This window comes from Crocodylus siamensis, chromosome 5 (genome assembly GCF_052110815.1).
Source record: "Crocodylus siamensis isolate JL-2025a chromosome 5, ASM5211081v1, whole genome shotgun sequence".
Lineage (NCBI taxonomy): Eukaryota > Metazoa > Chordata > Crocodylia > Crocodylidae > Crocodylus > Crocodylus siamensis.
This window is the reverse complement of record NC_143399.1, coordinates 48,698,133-48,715,929: the sequence shown is the minus strand read 5'-3', so window position 1 is coordinate 48,715,929 and position 17,797 is coordinate 48,698,133. Positions and strand designations below refer to the sequence as shown.

General features: G+C 46.4%; 1 protein-coding gene across 7 annotated transcripts in view; it reads left to right on the top strand.

The window, feature by feature from the left end:
- The window catches only part of ASTN1 (astrotactin 1), a 278,304-nt gene that overhangs the window by 89,086 nt on the left and 171,421 nt on the right, over positions 1-17,797 (top strand). For all 7 annotated transcript variants that reach the window (XR_016442322.1, XR_016442321.1, XR_016442320.1 and 4 more), the window contains exon 2: positions 8,053-8,240. Coding sequence is in view for 3 of the 7 variants with exons in the window: in XM_090047144.1 (XP_089903270.1) it covers positions 8,053-8,240 (188 nt within the window). In the remaining 4 variants the exon portion in view is untranslated. The remainder of the gene's footprint in view (positions 1-8,052; positions 8,241-17,797) is intronic.

The window sequence follows — 17,797 nt, the reverse complement described above, 5'->3', positions numbered from 1 at the left end:
ATGCAGCCCTACACTGACCAGCTGGACCCCTACCAAACCCACTTTAACCAGTGCCTGGGCTGGACCCACATGCTAGTGGAATGTGCCTTTGGCTGCCTCAAGGGATGCTAGCACACCCTCATTGCTCTCCTCAGTTAGCCAAGGACAACCACCCCTGGGTTATCTTTGCAGCCTGCATAATGAATAACATCTGTGAGGCCTGGGTAGAGGAGGACACCTGGCAGTGGGAGCACCGTAGCTGTGGTGTCAGATGTAGCAGTGGGCCCCCCTCCCCTGCTGAGGCCCCAGGAGAGCTGCACATATGCCCCTGGGGGCCAGGGCATGAGGTGCAAGAGGTGCTGGCTGATCACCTTCTCCTGCACTCGCCACTGTAGCTGGCCTGGGCAGCCACCCGCGGACACCCCACTCACCCCTAGCACCACGCTTACTGCAGGCATGTCTCAGAAGAACAAGTTTTTATTTCTCTCGCATCAAACAGAGCATCCCCCACAACAGAGTCTCTCTCCCCCTTCCCCCACCCCCAGCAACAGAGCCCTTCCACCACCCACCCCAGCCACCAACAATAAAACACTCTCTTCCCTGTGCAAACTATTTACAGTGTGGTTTGTGTAGTCTCCCAGTGTAGGGTGGGATGGGGACAGAGCCTGGGGATAAGCAGCCAGCAGCCTCTGGCTATTCCTCCATGGGTACATATGCCATGGTGAGTCTGGTGGGCAAGAAGCTTGCTCGGGGACAGTGGTGGCCAGTGTATTGGTGGCTCCCACCCGGCAGCCAGTGTCCAGGGCCAGCAGGGCTGGTGTGCAGTTCTGGTCCCACTGCAGGCAGGTCTGGCTCTGCACCTGTATGGAGGTGGGGCAAGCAGCAGGCCTGGGCCTAGGCAGGGGGGCTGAGTGGTGGGGGACCCAGGGTGGAGTCTGGGGCAGAGGCTCCTGGCTGGTGAAGGTGGTGATGGGCCTCCACCCAAGGGGGCTCTCTGGGGAGGTATCCTGTGCCCAGCCATCCCTCCCTTCTGCACCAGTGCTGCTCTCCAAGCATACCTCTGCTGCATGTATCTTGGGCACTGCAAAAGGAGCTGTTTGGCAGACCAAGGAGTGCCTGACCCACTATGTCCTGCTGCTGCTGATTGCCATGCTGCCCCAGGTACATCTGCACAACTGGCACAGGACTCTGAACTTCGACAGCATGGGGGGCAAGTCCAGGCTGCCCTGCAACCTCTGCCACCACATGGACGGCTATCTGTGGTTGTGCTATATGCCTTTGCCTCTTGCAGCCAAGGAAGACATTGCCACTAGCATCGACACATTCCTTGGCTTGTGAGAGCCCTGTGCCTGCCTAGCTGTGGGGGGCACAGGCTGCTCAATAAAGTTTTGTGCTGTCTCCTGCCTTCCTGTATGCTGTTGGGGGGGAGCCTGGGGGCCAGGGGAGTGTGGCTGGCCTAGGCAGGGATGGGGGGCAGGGGCTCAGGTGGGGCTGGCCTTTCCAAAAGTGCAAAGCTTACCACTTGGCTCCCTGTAGTGCCTAGCACAATGGCGTAGGGTGGGGCTGGCAGCTGTGCAGTGAGGCAGTGCCCCACAGCACCTGCAGGCTCCAGACAGGCAGCTGGAGCTGGCCCCAGTGGCTGGGAGCTGCCTGCAGCTGGGTCTGGGTGCTGACAGGCTGGCAGCTACGTGGCAATGTGGTGCCAGGCAGCTACGCTGGGGTGCAGGCAGGCTGGTACAGTTGGCTTGCAGCCTGTCCAGGGGCGCACAGGGGCCTGGAGTTGCCTCAGATTCCCTTCACATGTGCCCCAGGGATCAAAATGCCTGCAGGCTTTTAAGGGCCTGAGGCAGGGGCTGCCATAGAGCCAGCCCAGCCATTGGGTCAGGAGAGGCTTCCAGCCCTATAGCCCTGGGGCTAGCCTCAGGCTGCCCCTCTAGTGGTGGAGCTGCCCCAGATCAAATCTGCTCCCAGTTAGCATCTATATGCATTGCTGCACAGTAACTACTCAAAAGTGAATTTGCTCCTTGCATGCGCAGGTAGCAAATTTACTCATGAGTAGCACCATTTACTGCTCAGTAAGCATGCTCACATGTAGACGTGCATGCTTAGTGCACAGTAAAAAGTCTTGTGTAGATGTACCCGCAGTCATCTCCTCCACTCCACAGATGTTAACACTCTTCTATCCTTTTTAAGGCTCTTAATGCTCCACTGTTCAAACTATCCTTTCTTCTGCAATTCTGCTATTTGTTAGCTATTCCTGGTAATGTTGCTCTTCTATTTCACAGACTTTCAGACTTTTTAAACTCTAGCTAAAAAAACTTAATTCAGGTGTGGTAATATTAACTCAGGCATAGAAATGATTGACAATGGAGTATTGGAGGGATTGTCAAAATACTCAGGAAGGCAATAGTTTGTTTTTTGTATTGGAATAAGAGACGTACATCTCACTATAATGGCCATAGAATTAATGACACGGTATCTTTTGACTATTTTTTGCCTAGTGTTGCATTTTTTTAAACCTAACAACTTAGTGCATGTTCCAATTGTTATATTTATTTTTGCTTTCATCTTAATCTGAATAATATTGTGCTAGCTCCCCAGTGTATGAGTGAAGTTTCTAGTTTCCCTTGAACTGTAGAAAAACACCAATATATGGTGTGTTATATATGCTGATGCATCACACCATCTACACCTCTCTTTTCAAAATCCTAGATCTGACCATGTGCACAGCCATTGGTGTAGGTGCATTATGGGTGTGTCTACACATGATGCTTTCATGCACATTAGCCTAAGTTAATGAACATTAAGTGTACGTGTCTACATGTGTGCACCTTTATTGCACTTTAAAAATGGGGAATTTGGGTTATTTGCACCTAAATTTGATACCTGCAAATGCAGATATCAAATTTAGGTGCAAATAGTTAAAGTTCGTTAACGCGCATGTAGACACTTTAAAGCGCATTAACTCTGTGTGCATTAAGCTAATGCACATTAAATTTAGGTGCACTTAAATGCACGTGTAGACACAACCTGTGAAAAGGAATCTTTTAGCTATATTTGTCTCAGTATTTTCTAGTTATTGGGGTGCGTCTGCGTAAGAGGTGTATACGGACAAGGTGGTGGTATGTGTGTATGTAGAAAGAGGATACAACATGGCTTAGTGGATAAAAAAATAGGCTTCTTTTTAAAAGAAAATTCATTTTCATGTAAATCTGTTTTTTAAAAATCTAGCCACATTTGTCTCTTTAAAATAAATTTGAACTTATGACAACCTGTGTTAAGGCCTGAATTTACTGTACTCTATTAATCATTTAAATTATCTCTACCGATGAGCTCTCATCAACTATTAATGAGTTGAAGGGGTCATATTACTCAATAATATACAGAATTTGGGATGAAATATATCTCTAACTTTTGAGGACAAATCAAACTTTATAAATGTCATAATGTTATGTGCTGCACTAAGTATCTATTATTTTCAGTTTTTACAATGGAGGAAATGCCGGTATTTACATTTTTTCCAAATGTCAGTACTTTCAGTTCCTGTTGTGCATAAAAGCTTTTGCCTTAATTACTTTTAATTTCACATTAGCTAGCAGGTGCAGAGAAGATATTTTCTTCATGTTGTGCTAGTTCATTCAAAGTTAAGAAACCAATTGGGAGTTGAAAAAAAGCAGGGAAGTTTTGCGTTCTTCTAGCCTATGAATAAAAAGCCAGGTGGGAGAGGAGGAGAGCTGCGAATTTTAAAATCCAAAGCACGTGACCAGACTTTCAAAAGATATTTACTTGCCTAAAAATGCATATAAGTGCCTGGTGGAATTTTCAAAAGTTCATGAGCAGGTTAGATGTCTCCCTTTCATGAACTCAAAGGGAATCAAAAAGTAAGTTGGAGTTATAAGCTTACCCTGCTTAAGCACTTTTGAAAATCCCACTAGGCATCTGCCTGTATCTTTAGGCATGTAAATGCCTCTGATAATTTGGCCCATGGTGAGAAGAAAAGAACTGGAGATTGTACTGAATATTTCTTTTAATTTAATCAGATTAGTTTTGAAATGCAGAACAGGTGCAGATAGATACACTCTCCCTTCCTCCCCCGCCGTATCCATTAAATTCTAGCTTATTTTTCCCTTAATAATAAATAAATAAATAAACAAAATGATGTCTTCTGTGCATTTTAATCTAATTCCAGCTCCCATTCAAATATAGCTTGACGCAAATACTGACAAATGTGTTTTAGGAAAAAAAAACCCAACCCCCAAAACAAAAACATTGTTTTGCCATTTTCCAGTGTATTAAAACGTAAATAAGTGAAGAAGTTAAATGTGTAGAGCTAGCAAGAAAAGAGCAGGAAGGTGTAGTGCAAAAGCTGCATTGGGTTGTAAGATTCAAACTGTTCTAAAGATCATGCCATTTAAAAAGAAAAAAAGTTTCAAAGTTCATGTTTAACCAGGATTTAAATCAATTATTTAAGTCCAGGCTTCCTGTTTTGCTGATCTAAATAACAATTAAAATGCTCCATCTTGCAGTAACCATAGTCTCTAGATAAAACACATATGCAGCCAGGGGAATAAAATATCAATCATCTGCTGCTGTAACACAGACCTCTGCTTCTTATGGAGGTAAAAAAAAAAGCCATTACTGGCTGTAGGTAGCTTTAGGGCTTTCACCCCTTTGCCACCATGATAGCTTTGTAACAGAGCACCAGCCATGCTGTACAGGCAAGAATGTATTCCTCTTTTTTAAATTTAAAGATAGAGCACTTAGAGTTAATACACTGCATGCTTGCTTGGATTGCTGTCATGTTTAGTATACCATGTTAAATTTCGAGGTACAGTAAGGCACACTACCTCTTCCCCTACCCTCCACCTCTCTAGCCCTTGCAAGAAAAATGACTTATCTGAAGGCTGACAGTGTTATTTTGTGTGGAACAGTGATTTTGATCATGCTGTAGTTGCTCAACTAGTGCGTGGCATTCACGGCTCCTCTTATGAAGGAGACTTTTGCAAATAGCATTACAACAAAGAGTTTTATTTCTAGCTAGATATGCCTTTAACTAGTAAAATAAACAGATTAGGCTGTGCCTGGGTGAAATGATACTTGGTAGCCTGTTGGTTTTTACATGAGCCAAAAGTCAGATGTTTGCAAGCAGCAGCAGCAACCACTGGCTAAGTATAAGTCTGGGCCTTGTTAGACCTTACGCTAAGCCAAACAAATGTTAATTGGCTTAGTGTTGTTTGGCTTAGTGGAGGAGTTGCATGGTAAGGTGAAAAACCTGTTCTGACTGTCCTTCACCCACACAGCTGAGACTTGCCACTAGAGGCTTGGTGAGCAGAAGCAGGACTCGTTTGCCGCTCTTGCTGGGCAGAAAGTGGCCCAGCACTGTGTCAGTTGCAGCGAGACCCTGGGGATCTCCCATCTCGCTGAAACTGGCACAGTGGTTCTGAACTGAGTGCGGGGCTGTCGTGCTTAAGCCCTGGCAGCCGTGCTCTCAGCACAGAGCTGCTGCAGTACTATGATACCAAGCTGCTTCCTTGGGGCCCTCTGGTCTCATCAAACTGTGGTGGCTCTGTGTTGAGGTCAGGGCGTAAGATTGGTGGCGCTACTCTCAGTACGGAGCCAGGCTGCATCGTTGGAGGTTGTTCACTATGAGGGGCCCAATCCTTTTTTCTCTGAAGTTCAGGCAGCACCGCTCCCCTGTGCCCTTGCTGGTGGGAGCATAGCCCCCTGTACTGCTGACAGGAGCAGAGCCAACCTGGGTGGTGGCAGCAGGTACCACAGCTGCTGGGCACTCCAGGGCTGTGTCACTCGCTCTGTCCAACATCCCTGGGGTGTGAGGAATGAGGCACCGTGCTCAGCCCTGCTGTGCCCCAGTGTCCACACTTGGCTGGCATTCTGGGATCCTGGAGGACTTCAACTTGGTCAGATTAGCTGTAGGAAGTGGCCAGATAGTAATGGAACAGGAACAAAATTAGGCAGATTGGAAATAATCCTGCACTGGCATAACTTTAAATCTAATAATGAGTTCTTTAAGCCACTTAAAAGGTGTTAATGTGCAGCCAGTCCAGGGGTTAAGAGCTCCAGAAGCCACCTAAACTTACCATGTAACAAAGCCCTCTCATGCAAGGTTGCCTGCTGGGAAAGGAGATGGAGGAAAGTATTCATCAGAGCCCCAAAACCTCTCCCATCCTTGGGGGTCTTTTTCAAGGGTGATGAATGCTATGCTTTGCTCTCTACACTTCAAGGTTTGGATACATTCTCTGGATTAGTGGTGCTCAACCTTCCAGCCCCACAGGTTGGATGGGTGGCGCAGGACTGGTCTGCATGCACAGGACCAAATCATCCAGCTTATGCTAATATCTGGACTAATATCTCCATTGGTCCAGAAATTTAATAGGGCTCGGGACTGATGGCAGTGTTAACTGCCATGGCTTTCAAAGCTGTGGCAACTAATGCTGCCACTGTTCTCCCTTCTGCCAAATTTCTGGACCTTTGGGAAATGGCCAGATGACGCAGTCTCACAGGCCAAATCAGCCCTGGGGCCAGAGGCTGAGCATAGTTGCTTTAGACTGTCCCTTCTAGGTGTAAGTGCAGTTGGAGTCGGTGTCTCAGATTAGTGTTAGGAAAAAGGAGCACTTGAGATATTGGGTGAGTTTGTCTTGTTACAAGTCTTATAGCTCTGTTGAAACTGGTACTGATAGAAATATGACAGTTTATACCAGCGAGGGCCAACTCTTTTGGCAGGTGTGCTACAAAACCTGCCCTGCACCCTCCCTGAGTGCCACTTGAATCCCTTTCCTTTCCCTGTGCTGTTTTCTGCTTCCTTCCCTGTGCCCTCAACCTGATCTGATACTCTGCTTGTTGCTCCCTGGTCTATCTGCCACTGTTTCCTGTCCCCTCCCTGTGCTGCTGTGTACCATGTGCCACCCACAGAGGCTTCCTGTGCCACTTGTGGCACCTGTGCTCCAGGTTGGCCACTGCCGGCTTATACTGTCTGATGCTCTCTCCCAAGTGTTTTATGTAAGGTATGCTGGGGTTGAGTGAGGAAGCACCGGAGGTGGGTGGTGCTCTGAACTGCTTTGCTTGCACAGAGGCAGTCTTAACATTACTGGGGAGTCCCAAGGTACCTTACCTGTCAGCTTTCAGCCTGCCATGGACTTCCACGGACTAGAACTCAAAGGAACACTAGGCCTTTTTTCTGCCGTGCTTCGGTGGAGATGAGACTAAGAGTGCCTTGTCTGTTCTCTGCCATGAGGCCCTGTTTTGGCTAGCGAGAGTCCTTCCTCCTGTCATCTTAAAATTGAAAATGCAGCACAGCTCCATGTCTCTGTGTCCAAAGTGAGTTGATGCACATTCCCCCTGAATGCTGTGGGAGTAGAAGCATATGCTTTGGGTCTTTGCTGAATGAGGGCCAGAAATATGCTGCCAGGCTTCCTTTTTCTCAATAGATAGTAAGTGCCAGGTACCTTCACAGCCATAACTGACAGGCTCGTTGGCAGGTATATTTGGTAAATCCTCCTATCTGTTGCAGCTACCTTACACTGCAGTTTAGAGGAGGGAAGCAATTATGTGTTTGCTCTTTGGGATTATATGAGCCATATGAGCATGCAGTGAAAAGGATGGTAGTGAGCCTGCAAGGCTCAAGTGCAACAGTTTTCTGCTGACCTGATATGCTTGACGTTCCCCAGTTGGCCTGCTTGTGCCTGGCTCAGCCAGAAGTAGGCCACTCACTGTATCGATTTCTTAGAAAGAAGCAGACTGGGTTAGGGTGGTGATTCTCAGCCAGGATGATGGGGCACCCTGGAGTGCCATGAGAGCCTTTGAAGGGTACAGAGAGAAGTGAGGTGTGAGGAGATAAGAGCAGCTTCAGGCTCTCCCTGCCTGGCTGCTCCTTGACTCCACTGCCTGGCTGTTCTGCAAGGAGGTAAGCACTGTAATAAATTAGTCTTTAAAATGGGATGCTGCTCAAGTTATACAGGGGTGCCTTGAATCTAAAAAGCTTGAAAACCACTGGGTTACAAGCTTTTTTGCATGGCATCTCTGTGTTAATGTATCAACCTTGTTTTCTTTTTCCAGAGATCTCTGGGAACACGGAGGACATTCCCTTGGTGCGTTGGAGGCAGCAGTGGCTGGAAAATGGTACTTTGCTTTTCCATATCCACCACCAAGATGGTGCCCCCAGTCTTCCTGGCTTGGACCCCACTGAAGAACCCCAGACAGAGTCAGCGGAAGAAGAGCTAAGGATCCTCCACATCTCAGTCATGGTACGTGCTTTCTTATCTTCAAAGATGTGGTGCCTCTTTCTGGGTGACAGGCATCCTACTTCATTTACATTCAGAGGGATGTGGGACCAGAGTTTTAAATACATTTAGCTGCTTAATATCTCTTGAAATAGGTGAGATTTAGGTGCCTCAATGCCTTCTGAAATATATGACCCTTACGTTACCTTTGTGCTCCTGAAAAATCTCCCTTCTCTATTTTCATACAACATCTAACATACATTGTCTGTAAAGAGTTCCCTGATGTGGTGGTAGTGAGAGTGATTCACCATTGAGAAAGTTGGTGTGCTCCCTTTTGGGAGCCTCTAAACACCTTACAGAATTAAAGTCGGAAATGGTTTCACCCTCTTTTGGAGTCGAGCCATTTTCACAGTACAGCCGGGCAACTATTTGCAGCAGTGCTCTGTAACAATTAGGCCAGAGAGCAAAGAGGAATACCACCTCTGGGTAAAACTGCAGGGTCCATTATTCTAGTCTAGATGTCACGGCTGAAGAACTGATGTATACCCAGAAACCTCAGAGAGGTTGTTAGAAGTTGCACCACCTCATGCTTAGTGGCTGATGTGCAATATGCCCCATTTTATGGGATCTGCTGAGAATTTGTTTCCTGAAAGGAGATTTGTTGATTAGCAGCAGGCCATGTTTTGATTAAGGATGTCAATGTTTAAGCGATTAGCCATTTAACTGATAAGCCTAGTGATAACTGGTTATAGTTTACTGTTATCGTTTAGCTGGGGCGCAGTCTGGCAGGGAAAGGGGGAAAGGGAAGCCATATGATGCCTCAGCAGGAACCAGAAGTCAGCAGGGCAGGAGGGAAGGAAGGAGGAGTGAAGGGGGCTAGTACCTGTAGCTAGGCTCTGCACATCCCAGTGCAGCCACTTGCAATCTCCCCTCTGCTTGCCACGAGCAGCCTGGGCTCCCAGCAGGCCCTTGCTGCCCACCATGGAGTCTAGGCTGCTCGCAGCAGGCAGTGGGAGGCTGCAAGTGGCTGCATCGGGTCCACAGAGCCTAGCTATTATGTACTAGACCCTCCTCTCCCCACCCCCTGCCCCACCTTGCCCTCAGCAACTAATCATTTTACTGTTGTAATTACAACAGGTTAAATGGATATTTTTTATCAATATTTACGTCCCTAACTTCCACAGCAGCCATTCCTCTAGTGAGTCTTTCACAGGCAAGCTGCCGAACCTCCGTTTCTTAATCAAAGTTCACTGAAATCCTAAATGCTTTTGCCTTGTCCCGGCATTAAACTTCACATTGCCTGTGGAATGTTTCTCACTTGCTGCTCTTAGTTGGAGGAGGGGGGAGGGCGGGGAGGCAACAGCACCATGGAAATAAGAGGGACTGGCTGAGTTCAGGGTCGTGACCGTTCTGGGAGTCCTAAGAGCACTGGTACCCTGCACTGTGGGGCATACACTGATAACTAGCTTGGGATTCTCCTTTCTGATTGCCTAGGGGGATAGACTTATTTTTTCACTGTCCTTTGATGCGTGGGCCCTTGCTTTGAGATCTCTGGCTGCCCCTTTGTCACTTCTGAGAGCCTGAGGATTGCAAAACTAACCAAGCTCTCACCAAAGAATACCTTTACCATAGTGAAGGTTGGCTGGTAGCATAAGTTCATGTGAATACTCTGTGGGTGTAGACATGTGTCTAGGAGCCACTGATCCAGCCACATTCAGTAGCTGGACAGCTCTGTAGAGAGCCATTGCAGGGTGGAAAAAATGAAGTTGTGCATATGTAGACGAGCTCTCAGGACCACTCAGGAAAGTGAATCTGAGCTGACTTTTTAAAAGTGGGTTAGCTCTAAATGTGCATGTGGCCATAGGCGACTGGGGCCACCTTAGTCAGGGGGGCACGTGTCCCCCCAGTGACTTGGGGAGGGAGGAATCCCCCTCGCAGCCAATCTCGCTGACTGGGGGGGTTCCCCCTGCAGCCAATCTCACTCCTGGAAGCTGCATGTGGACACTTTTCAGATTTCAAGTGGCCTTAATTCAACATATCATAGATTAAATTTGTCCATTCTTATAGTAAACTAAGTAAAATGAAGGCCATATGAATTTTGAATGTGTATCCACACAGGTATTTAATGCAGCTTAACTAATCAACTTGGAAAAAAGTCTATGAAGTCCTCTCTAGACTGTGCCTGTGTGCATAGGCTCTGCTTGCTCTGGTTTTATTTTGGAGACTTATTCAGTCCCCAGGAGCCTCCAGAATCCAGGAGGCAAAGTAGCACTAACAAGTCCCTCTGGGCAGGTCTGAGCTCAGGGTGTCTACAGCCCAAAACTGGAGACATAAATGGGGAGGAAGACTACTGCATGGTCTATATGGAGCAGTGATGTGAGGTTCGATCAAAAGGATTTGAGGGAAATACAGTTTGCCTCCATTTTTATTCTCCTACAGTATCTTAATTCCCAGACATCTTGCTTTTCTCTGTGTGGTATGCTACCATCCCAGTATGCAGACACTGGTGCTTTTTTGCCACAACTTTTGGCTCACCACCAGTGAAACCACAGCCAACTAGCTTTGATTTAGCAAGCATGAGTGCAGGTGGCTGTGAATATAATAAGCATGAACCCCCGGAGTGTGGATTCTCCGTTCCTTCCTCCCTCATCTGCTGCCCTCCTATTCTCTTCTCTACAGAAGCTCAGGAAAGAATTTCAGGGAAGTCAAAGGAGAAAGGGAAAAATAGATCCTTTTGTGAGAGAAGAATGGAAGAATCTGAAGAATTGCACAATTCTTTGCTGGTAGAAGATAATTAGCTGGAGACAATGTGTTGCTGAGGCCAGGGATGGGCTGTTTAATGAAGCCTGCCTTAATGAGAATGTCAATATCTCTTCCAGATTGCAGCCTGAGGGCAGGTTTCTCCTCCATCTTTTCTGCTTGATTAGTCCTGGAGAAAAAAAAAAAAAGTAAATGGCCAAACCTAACCTTAAACAGTTTAGTCCTTCCCTCGCACCTTCCCCCCATGAGACTCTGTACTGATGGTAAAACATGATCCCTGACACGAGTCGCAATTTGAACTGGTGAAATCAGGGTGGCTCTGATCTTTCAAAAGGACAGTATGCTCCCTATTACTGTGCTAGCTGAACACTCTTCTGTCTTTACAGGATTTTTAGCCTCACAATGCCCCCCTGAGGAAGGGAAGGATTAGTTTGTATTTTACAGTTGAACAGCTGACACGCAGGGTCAGGAAAAAGACATGTCCAGGGTAACAGAAGAGCTCTAGGTGAGCTGGGGATGGAATTCATGTGTCCTAAATCCCAGGTCAGTGTCACTAGCCACTAGACCATCCCATCACACTAGTCATAGCCTTTTGTCTAGCTGTTTTGCATCATACTAACAAAGTACCTGCTGGGACCTTCCTGGGCCTGATGATTCTTTTTGGCTTTCGTGCACGGCTCCTGTGTTTTACAAGAGACTTTGTTCCCTTTCCGTGCATGTAGCTTTCTGGAATGGGAGACAATGTTGTCCAGTTTGCATGTTCTTACTGGTCTGAGGGGAGAATACCTCCAACTTCGACTAAACACAACTTCAGATCACCAGATAGAGTCGATTTGCCACCTTACAGTAGACAATACTGTGGGTCACTGTCACTGGAAAGCATTAAAGAAAGGAAAGTTTTCGCCTTGGCCCAGAGAAGCATTTAAGCATATACTTACCAAGTAGCTTCATTGAAGTCAAGGGGTGTGCCTGTGCTGCACAGTAGGATCATAGGAAAGTAGGGCTGGAAGCAAACTCATGTGGACCTCAAGGCAGGATTGTCTCAGTCAAGTGTTTGTTTAATCTGCTCTTGAAAATGTCCAGGGATGTGGTATAGAATGGAGGTACCCAAGCTAGCACTGGTTTTGGAAGCAATCTAGCTGTAGAGTTTCATGCAGGCTAGATCTGCTTCTCACTTGGAACTAGCTTGGGTATCTCTGCATTGCCCCACGGTGTATGTTGTAGATCTTCCCTGGGACCATTTTAAGTATTTAAAGTTAAGCCTGAGCTCATCTACTATGATAGATTGGAGCCTGATTTTGTCCTGCAGTGCAGATGTGCAGAGATCCAGGAGGATGGGTGGAGGGAGGGGGAATTCACAGTACAGACCTGCTGCATGTGCTTATACTGTGATTGAACTGCAAGTCATAGGGTGGCTTGGTTAACTGGACTTCAGTTTAACAGCCTTACTGTATATCAGTATTCTGCACAGTGTTGGCTCTGGATTTAGGACCCAGAGGCCTTGTTCAGAGGTGGGTGGGTGGGTGGGTGGGTGGGGAGGGGGGGTGGAACCCACCCACCCTCAGACCGACCATGACCTCTCCATTCGATAACAGTCAAATTTATTGATGCACAGTGATAACAGAAAATAAGCAATACAAACAGTCAAGCAGGTCTTTATATCTACCAAATCCTAGGGCTGTCATCAGAGTCAAAATACATCTGGCTATGTTGCAGTCTTCACTCTGAGGCTGTCTCTTAGGTGTCAGATGTCAGCATGTCAGTGATCTGGAGGTGAGATGCCAAGGCCCATACTCCTCCCTCCAGTGGGGTGGATGAGACGGGCTGGTGGTATGTCCTCTGTCCATGGTGACCTCGGGGACCCTTCTTGGGGACAAGGGGATCCATCTCAGGGATCTTCTTGGGGAGAGGGATGGGGAGGGACCCTTTGTTAGTCTCAAGTCTCTGTTTTTGTATTCTTCTTCCCCTCTGATGACTTCTGATGATTCTTGATCCATGGCTATCTGGTTTGGTTGTCTCTTTGTGTGGTCATACATCCACATAGGTTATCACATGTGCACATACTAATTTGGTCTTTCTGGGCCTTTTCCTAATTTGGTCTGTTCCCCCAAAACCGGGACTCAGACCCCCCTGCTCTAGGGCTTTGTTAGCTGGTGCCACTTATCTTGTGTTATGGGCAGTGTAGTACATACTTGTTCTCTTCCCAGACTGTTTTTCAGACGATGCGTTCTTGTTGGCCTTGTTGAGTTAGTCCAAACCTGTGTGACTGTAAGACCCAGACTTCTAGATCGGTTAACCCCTGCTGCCCATCCTGAACCATTCGAATGCATATACATATACCTATAAGCCAATTCCCCAAAAGCAAACCTTTAAATACCATTTCTAAGCCAACACACAGTACAGGGTTTCTCCATAAAAATCCACTTGTTCCCTTTTGGACAGGAAACTTGAGAGTCTGTAGAGTGAAGTCAGCATTTAAAACCATCGGAGTCCCAAAAAAGCTAGGGTTACAGTGAGGGACTGATGTTTTAGATTTGAGTGCACACACTCAGCTGAATCAGGTCACAAGTGGAGTGAGAGGTGGGCTCTCATTTGCATTTTAGATGGACATTGACACACAGAAGTTTCCAGGTGGGCCTAGAGTGACAACTGGGGAGGCTTTGGGGGTTTTTTGTTTTACGAGCTAATGATGAGCAGTTGCTTAGCAACAGCATTCAGCCCTCAGGTTTTGCCAAGGAGAGCGTGTGCTGATGGGTGCAATGTTACATGCATTACACCATGCAGGAGCATGTGGGAGGGATTCTGTGGGAGAGCCAGCGTGCACTTGCCTCACCTGGTTAGAGAACATGTCAGTTATCTTGCTCATGAAGTTTGAATTAATTAATGATCACTAGAGACTGCTTTTGCTAACAGCCAATGTCTTGGGTTAAGTAAACTCTTGGGTAGAAAGCAAAGGAGTTCCCAGAAAATGGTGATTGCCATGTTAATGGGCAGAACATTTAGTGATTATTACGGTTACACCAAAATATGTAATTAAATATTTAATCTCCCCCTCCCCCATCCCCTTTCTGGCACTTCCAAGTTAAGTCCATCCCTGCAGCATCTCTACATCAGTGTAGGAAGGATTGAGCCTTGTGCCCAGGATTTGGATGTTGGTGTCCACGCTGGATATTTTTATGAGGGAGGAGGTTTCTTCTCAGTGAAGCAGCTGTTGTTGCAAGGAGAGGAGGTAGGTCCATAGGCAGCAGAGTCCGTCTTTCAAAGCTGCTTGTGAAAGTGAGCTGTGGGTGGATGTTTTAAAACGGTCAGTGCTTGAGCAGTAATCCAAGCAGTCTCTGTTAGGGTCTATCTGGTTTGGCAAGTCCTGTAGCAGCCATTGCACCACTGTCTCAGTACAGTCGCTGGGAGGAGATGAAACTGGAACTGGATGTCCTTGGCTCACTGGGCGAAGATGGGACCCCAGAGAGAATCCTTTTTCCTCCTGAAATGATGGAGGGCTGGAGTCTCAACTCCAACTGGTGGAGGACATGAAGGACATGCAGTTGTTTTGCACTTACGTTATCGCTGCTTCCCTCAGTTCTGACCCAGCAAGAGGCCTCTACTTCTTGAATATAAAATAGAGAGCCCAAGAGGCTATTCCTCTCATTACACTCTGTCTTTAAACAGGAATGCATATTAAATAAAATCATTACAGTTGAGGCTGCAAATAGGCAAGTTTCTACACAACTTGTGTTCCAGCTTTGTCTCCCCTTTTTTAGCCAGGAGCCAAGTGCTCTTAGTACTTTATGTAGTAGGCAGTGACACCTAGTGTTTGGATCACGTGCTTTAGCATGCAAGATGCAAGGTGGGGTTTTTTTTGCTTTTATCTTTTACTGGACCAACTGCATAGTTGGGAGAGATGTTAAAAAGCTTTTGGGCTCAAAGTGGGATTTCAGGGATTTCACTGAGAAGAGATGGGATCTGAAGGGCACTTTGTACCTGAAAACTCTTCTAATATCTGGAATCAAGTGTACAGTTGATCCAATAAAAGATATCACCACCCCCCCTTTCCCCCTCTCCTTGCTTTGTGCGTATTTCCTGGACCGTCATGGTCACAGCAACACTCCAGTTCCACTGTGAGTACACGTATTACTCCTGTAGTGGAGAAGCACTGGAGTACAGTCCCATTTCAGTGATGCACCTCACACTGGAGTCTGCAAGGAGGTAGTTCAGAGCCAGTATGGGGAGTGGGGACATTCTGTATTTTTAGGGTAGTCCTCAGAAGCCAGAGCTGCAAGCTTCATGGGTTGGAGTCATAACAGAACAAAGAATTGGATTCCAGGTGCATCCTTGCCAACGAGCCATTTAGAACTGCACTGACCCGACAGAAATCGAATGCCACATTTAAGCACCACAGAAATGTTTCCCTGCTGTTGTAACACTGCTGTGACTATGAATGGTTGAGAGATTCTGTGGGACTATAAAACTGAACCCAGAGCGACTGCTGTGTCCCAGCTAAGTGCAGTGCCCTCTAAGTGACTGCTCCTTTGCTTAATCTGCTGACTTTTTTAATTTTTGGAAGGAAGGGAGGGTGCATTACATCTCCATTATACTGAGAATGAAAGAGGGTTAAAGCATAATGGCCATTAGAGAACTCTTTGCCAGCTGCTACTTCTGTTGCTCATTCAATAATTCCCTTAATGTTTTGTCCTAATGGAGCAGATTATTACTATTATTTTATTTTATCAAGATCACCTATTGCATAAAGAGGAGGAGGGAGACCAGAGCCAAGAATGGACATCAAGCTGTTAGTTGGCTCCCATGTATCTATTTCTATTCTTGGCAAGCAAGATTAAAAGGACCTGCATGTGCAGCAGACTTCAGCTCTGTCTCTGTGGCTCTCTCTAGCCATCACCCTGAACTGTAGCCTTGTGATTAAAACCACTGGAACTAGGAGATCTAGCAGCAGTTCCTGACCCTGCTGCATAATCTCAGTATGACCCCTGGGAAGTTGTCTTGTTTGTCAGTGCCTCAGTTCCCCATCACTACTCTTTCCACCTTTCATTGATCTTGTCTATTTAAACTAAAGCTTTTTGGCATGAAGGTTGGTTCTTACAATATGTGTGCACAAGTGGCTGATGCAATGGGACCATGATCTTGGCTGGCACATTTTTCTCCTGCTTTACCATTATGTCAGCAGTAACACAGATTGATCTTTTGGGTTTTTTTTAGCTTGATTTTATTTAATACACATGAAATTTCTGCAAGACATCCTCAAAATATCTCCCAAAGATTAAGAGTGACAGTGCTCAAGTCAACCAGAAATGAAACTGGGGGAGGAGGTGGGGGGAGTTGCTCAGCAGAGTATTTGCATATAATAAATCTGATCTTTGCTTTCAGAGAGTTAAGAAAATATTAAATCTTCATTAAGTGTATATTTTTCACTTTTAAGTAACTGCTTCAGAGCTGGAACAGCATGTGCCTAGCTATAGCCAGGTCTGTGTTAGGCATGGTGTGCCAGCACAGCTGTCTTTCCATGAAATAGTTTTGTGCTCTTACTGTAGACATGTGTCATGCCATCAAGACTGAGTGTTTTGCTGGTGGACCTTTATTTTAGGCCCCTCCATGAAATGAACATACCAGTATCTTCTCACTGGTATGGCTGTGCCTGCACTAAAGGCTCTCACTAGCTGACTTCTGCTTGGTAAAGGAGCACAGCCCTTGCTGGCATAGTAATGCCAGCAAAAGTTGGTCTTTTTTTTTCCTCCTTAAGGTCCTTATTCAGCAAAGCACTTAAGCCTGTACATAACTTCAGGCTTGTGTTTTTAAGTTTCATTGAAGTCATTGGCCACAAAACACATACCTCAGTGCTTAACTGAATTGAGGCCATGGTGTCTAAACGCTAAATACAGACTGCAGTCTTATCAGGCTGGGCCAGGGCTCAGCTACATTGATGAGGTGAGCCTGCACTGTCAGCTGTCTGTTCTGTACCAATAATGTAGATAATAAATACACTCTCCAGGGCTGGCAGCTGGACACTGTTCACAGGCATTACAGTTCCTTTAAAAAGATGACTCAATACTGAAATACACCAGTGCGATTTATGGACTATTCATTTTTTTGTCTTTTTTTAATAACTTCTTAACTTCCCCTTGAGTCCCAATGTGAGTTCGCAGTGAGAGGAACCTGGGCACGTCAGGTGGGGTCATGATCTGTAAGCTGTTTTCCTTATTCTGGTGATTGTAGGCTCTCCCAGCCCAGGCAGGATTGTGACTGCAGACTTCTTATTTTTCTTTCACCGACAACTCCTTTCATTTCAAATGAGCCAGGAAAACAAAAATAGCACACAATTGCTTGGGCAGCAATGGCACCTAGGGGGAGAAAAAGAGGATTAGATGACTTTGCTCTCATTCGGAAAGCACTTGCCTGCTATTCTGAGTGCTCCACCGAAAGGGAAAAGTGCTATCATCAATATAGCAAAGGACTGGAAATAGATATCCCAGCCCCCCACATATAGGCTAATGGACTCTCCTGCTGCCTACCATGAGCAGACACCATTACTCAAGGGAGGAGTTTTCTTTTCAGGAGCCTTGCATAGAGGTTTGGTATTAGGTCCCAACTCTCATGTTATTAGGCTAAAAAATACTAGGACAACTGTAAAATTGATGGCTGCTAGCCATTTCCATGTCTGTGGGTGCAATAGGAGCCCCTTACCAGGGTGGGGCTTCATTTGCAGTGTCCGAAGAGGGGTCCTGCACCATCTATCCCACATTTCCCACCTCCCCTTTGGGCCTCATAGGGTTCTGTCCAATGAGAGTAAGATGCATTCGGTACTCTGATAT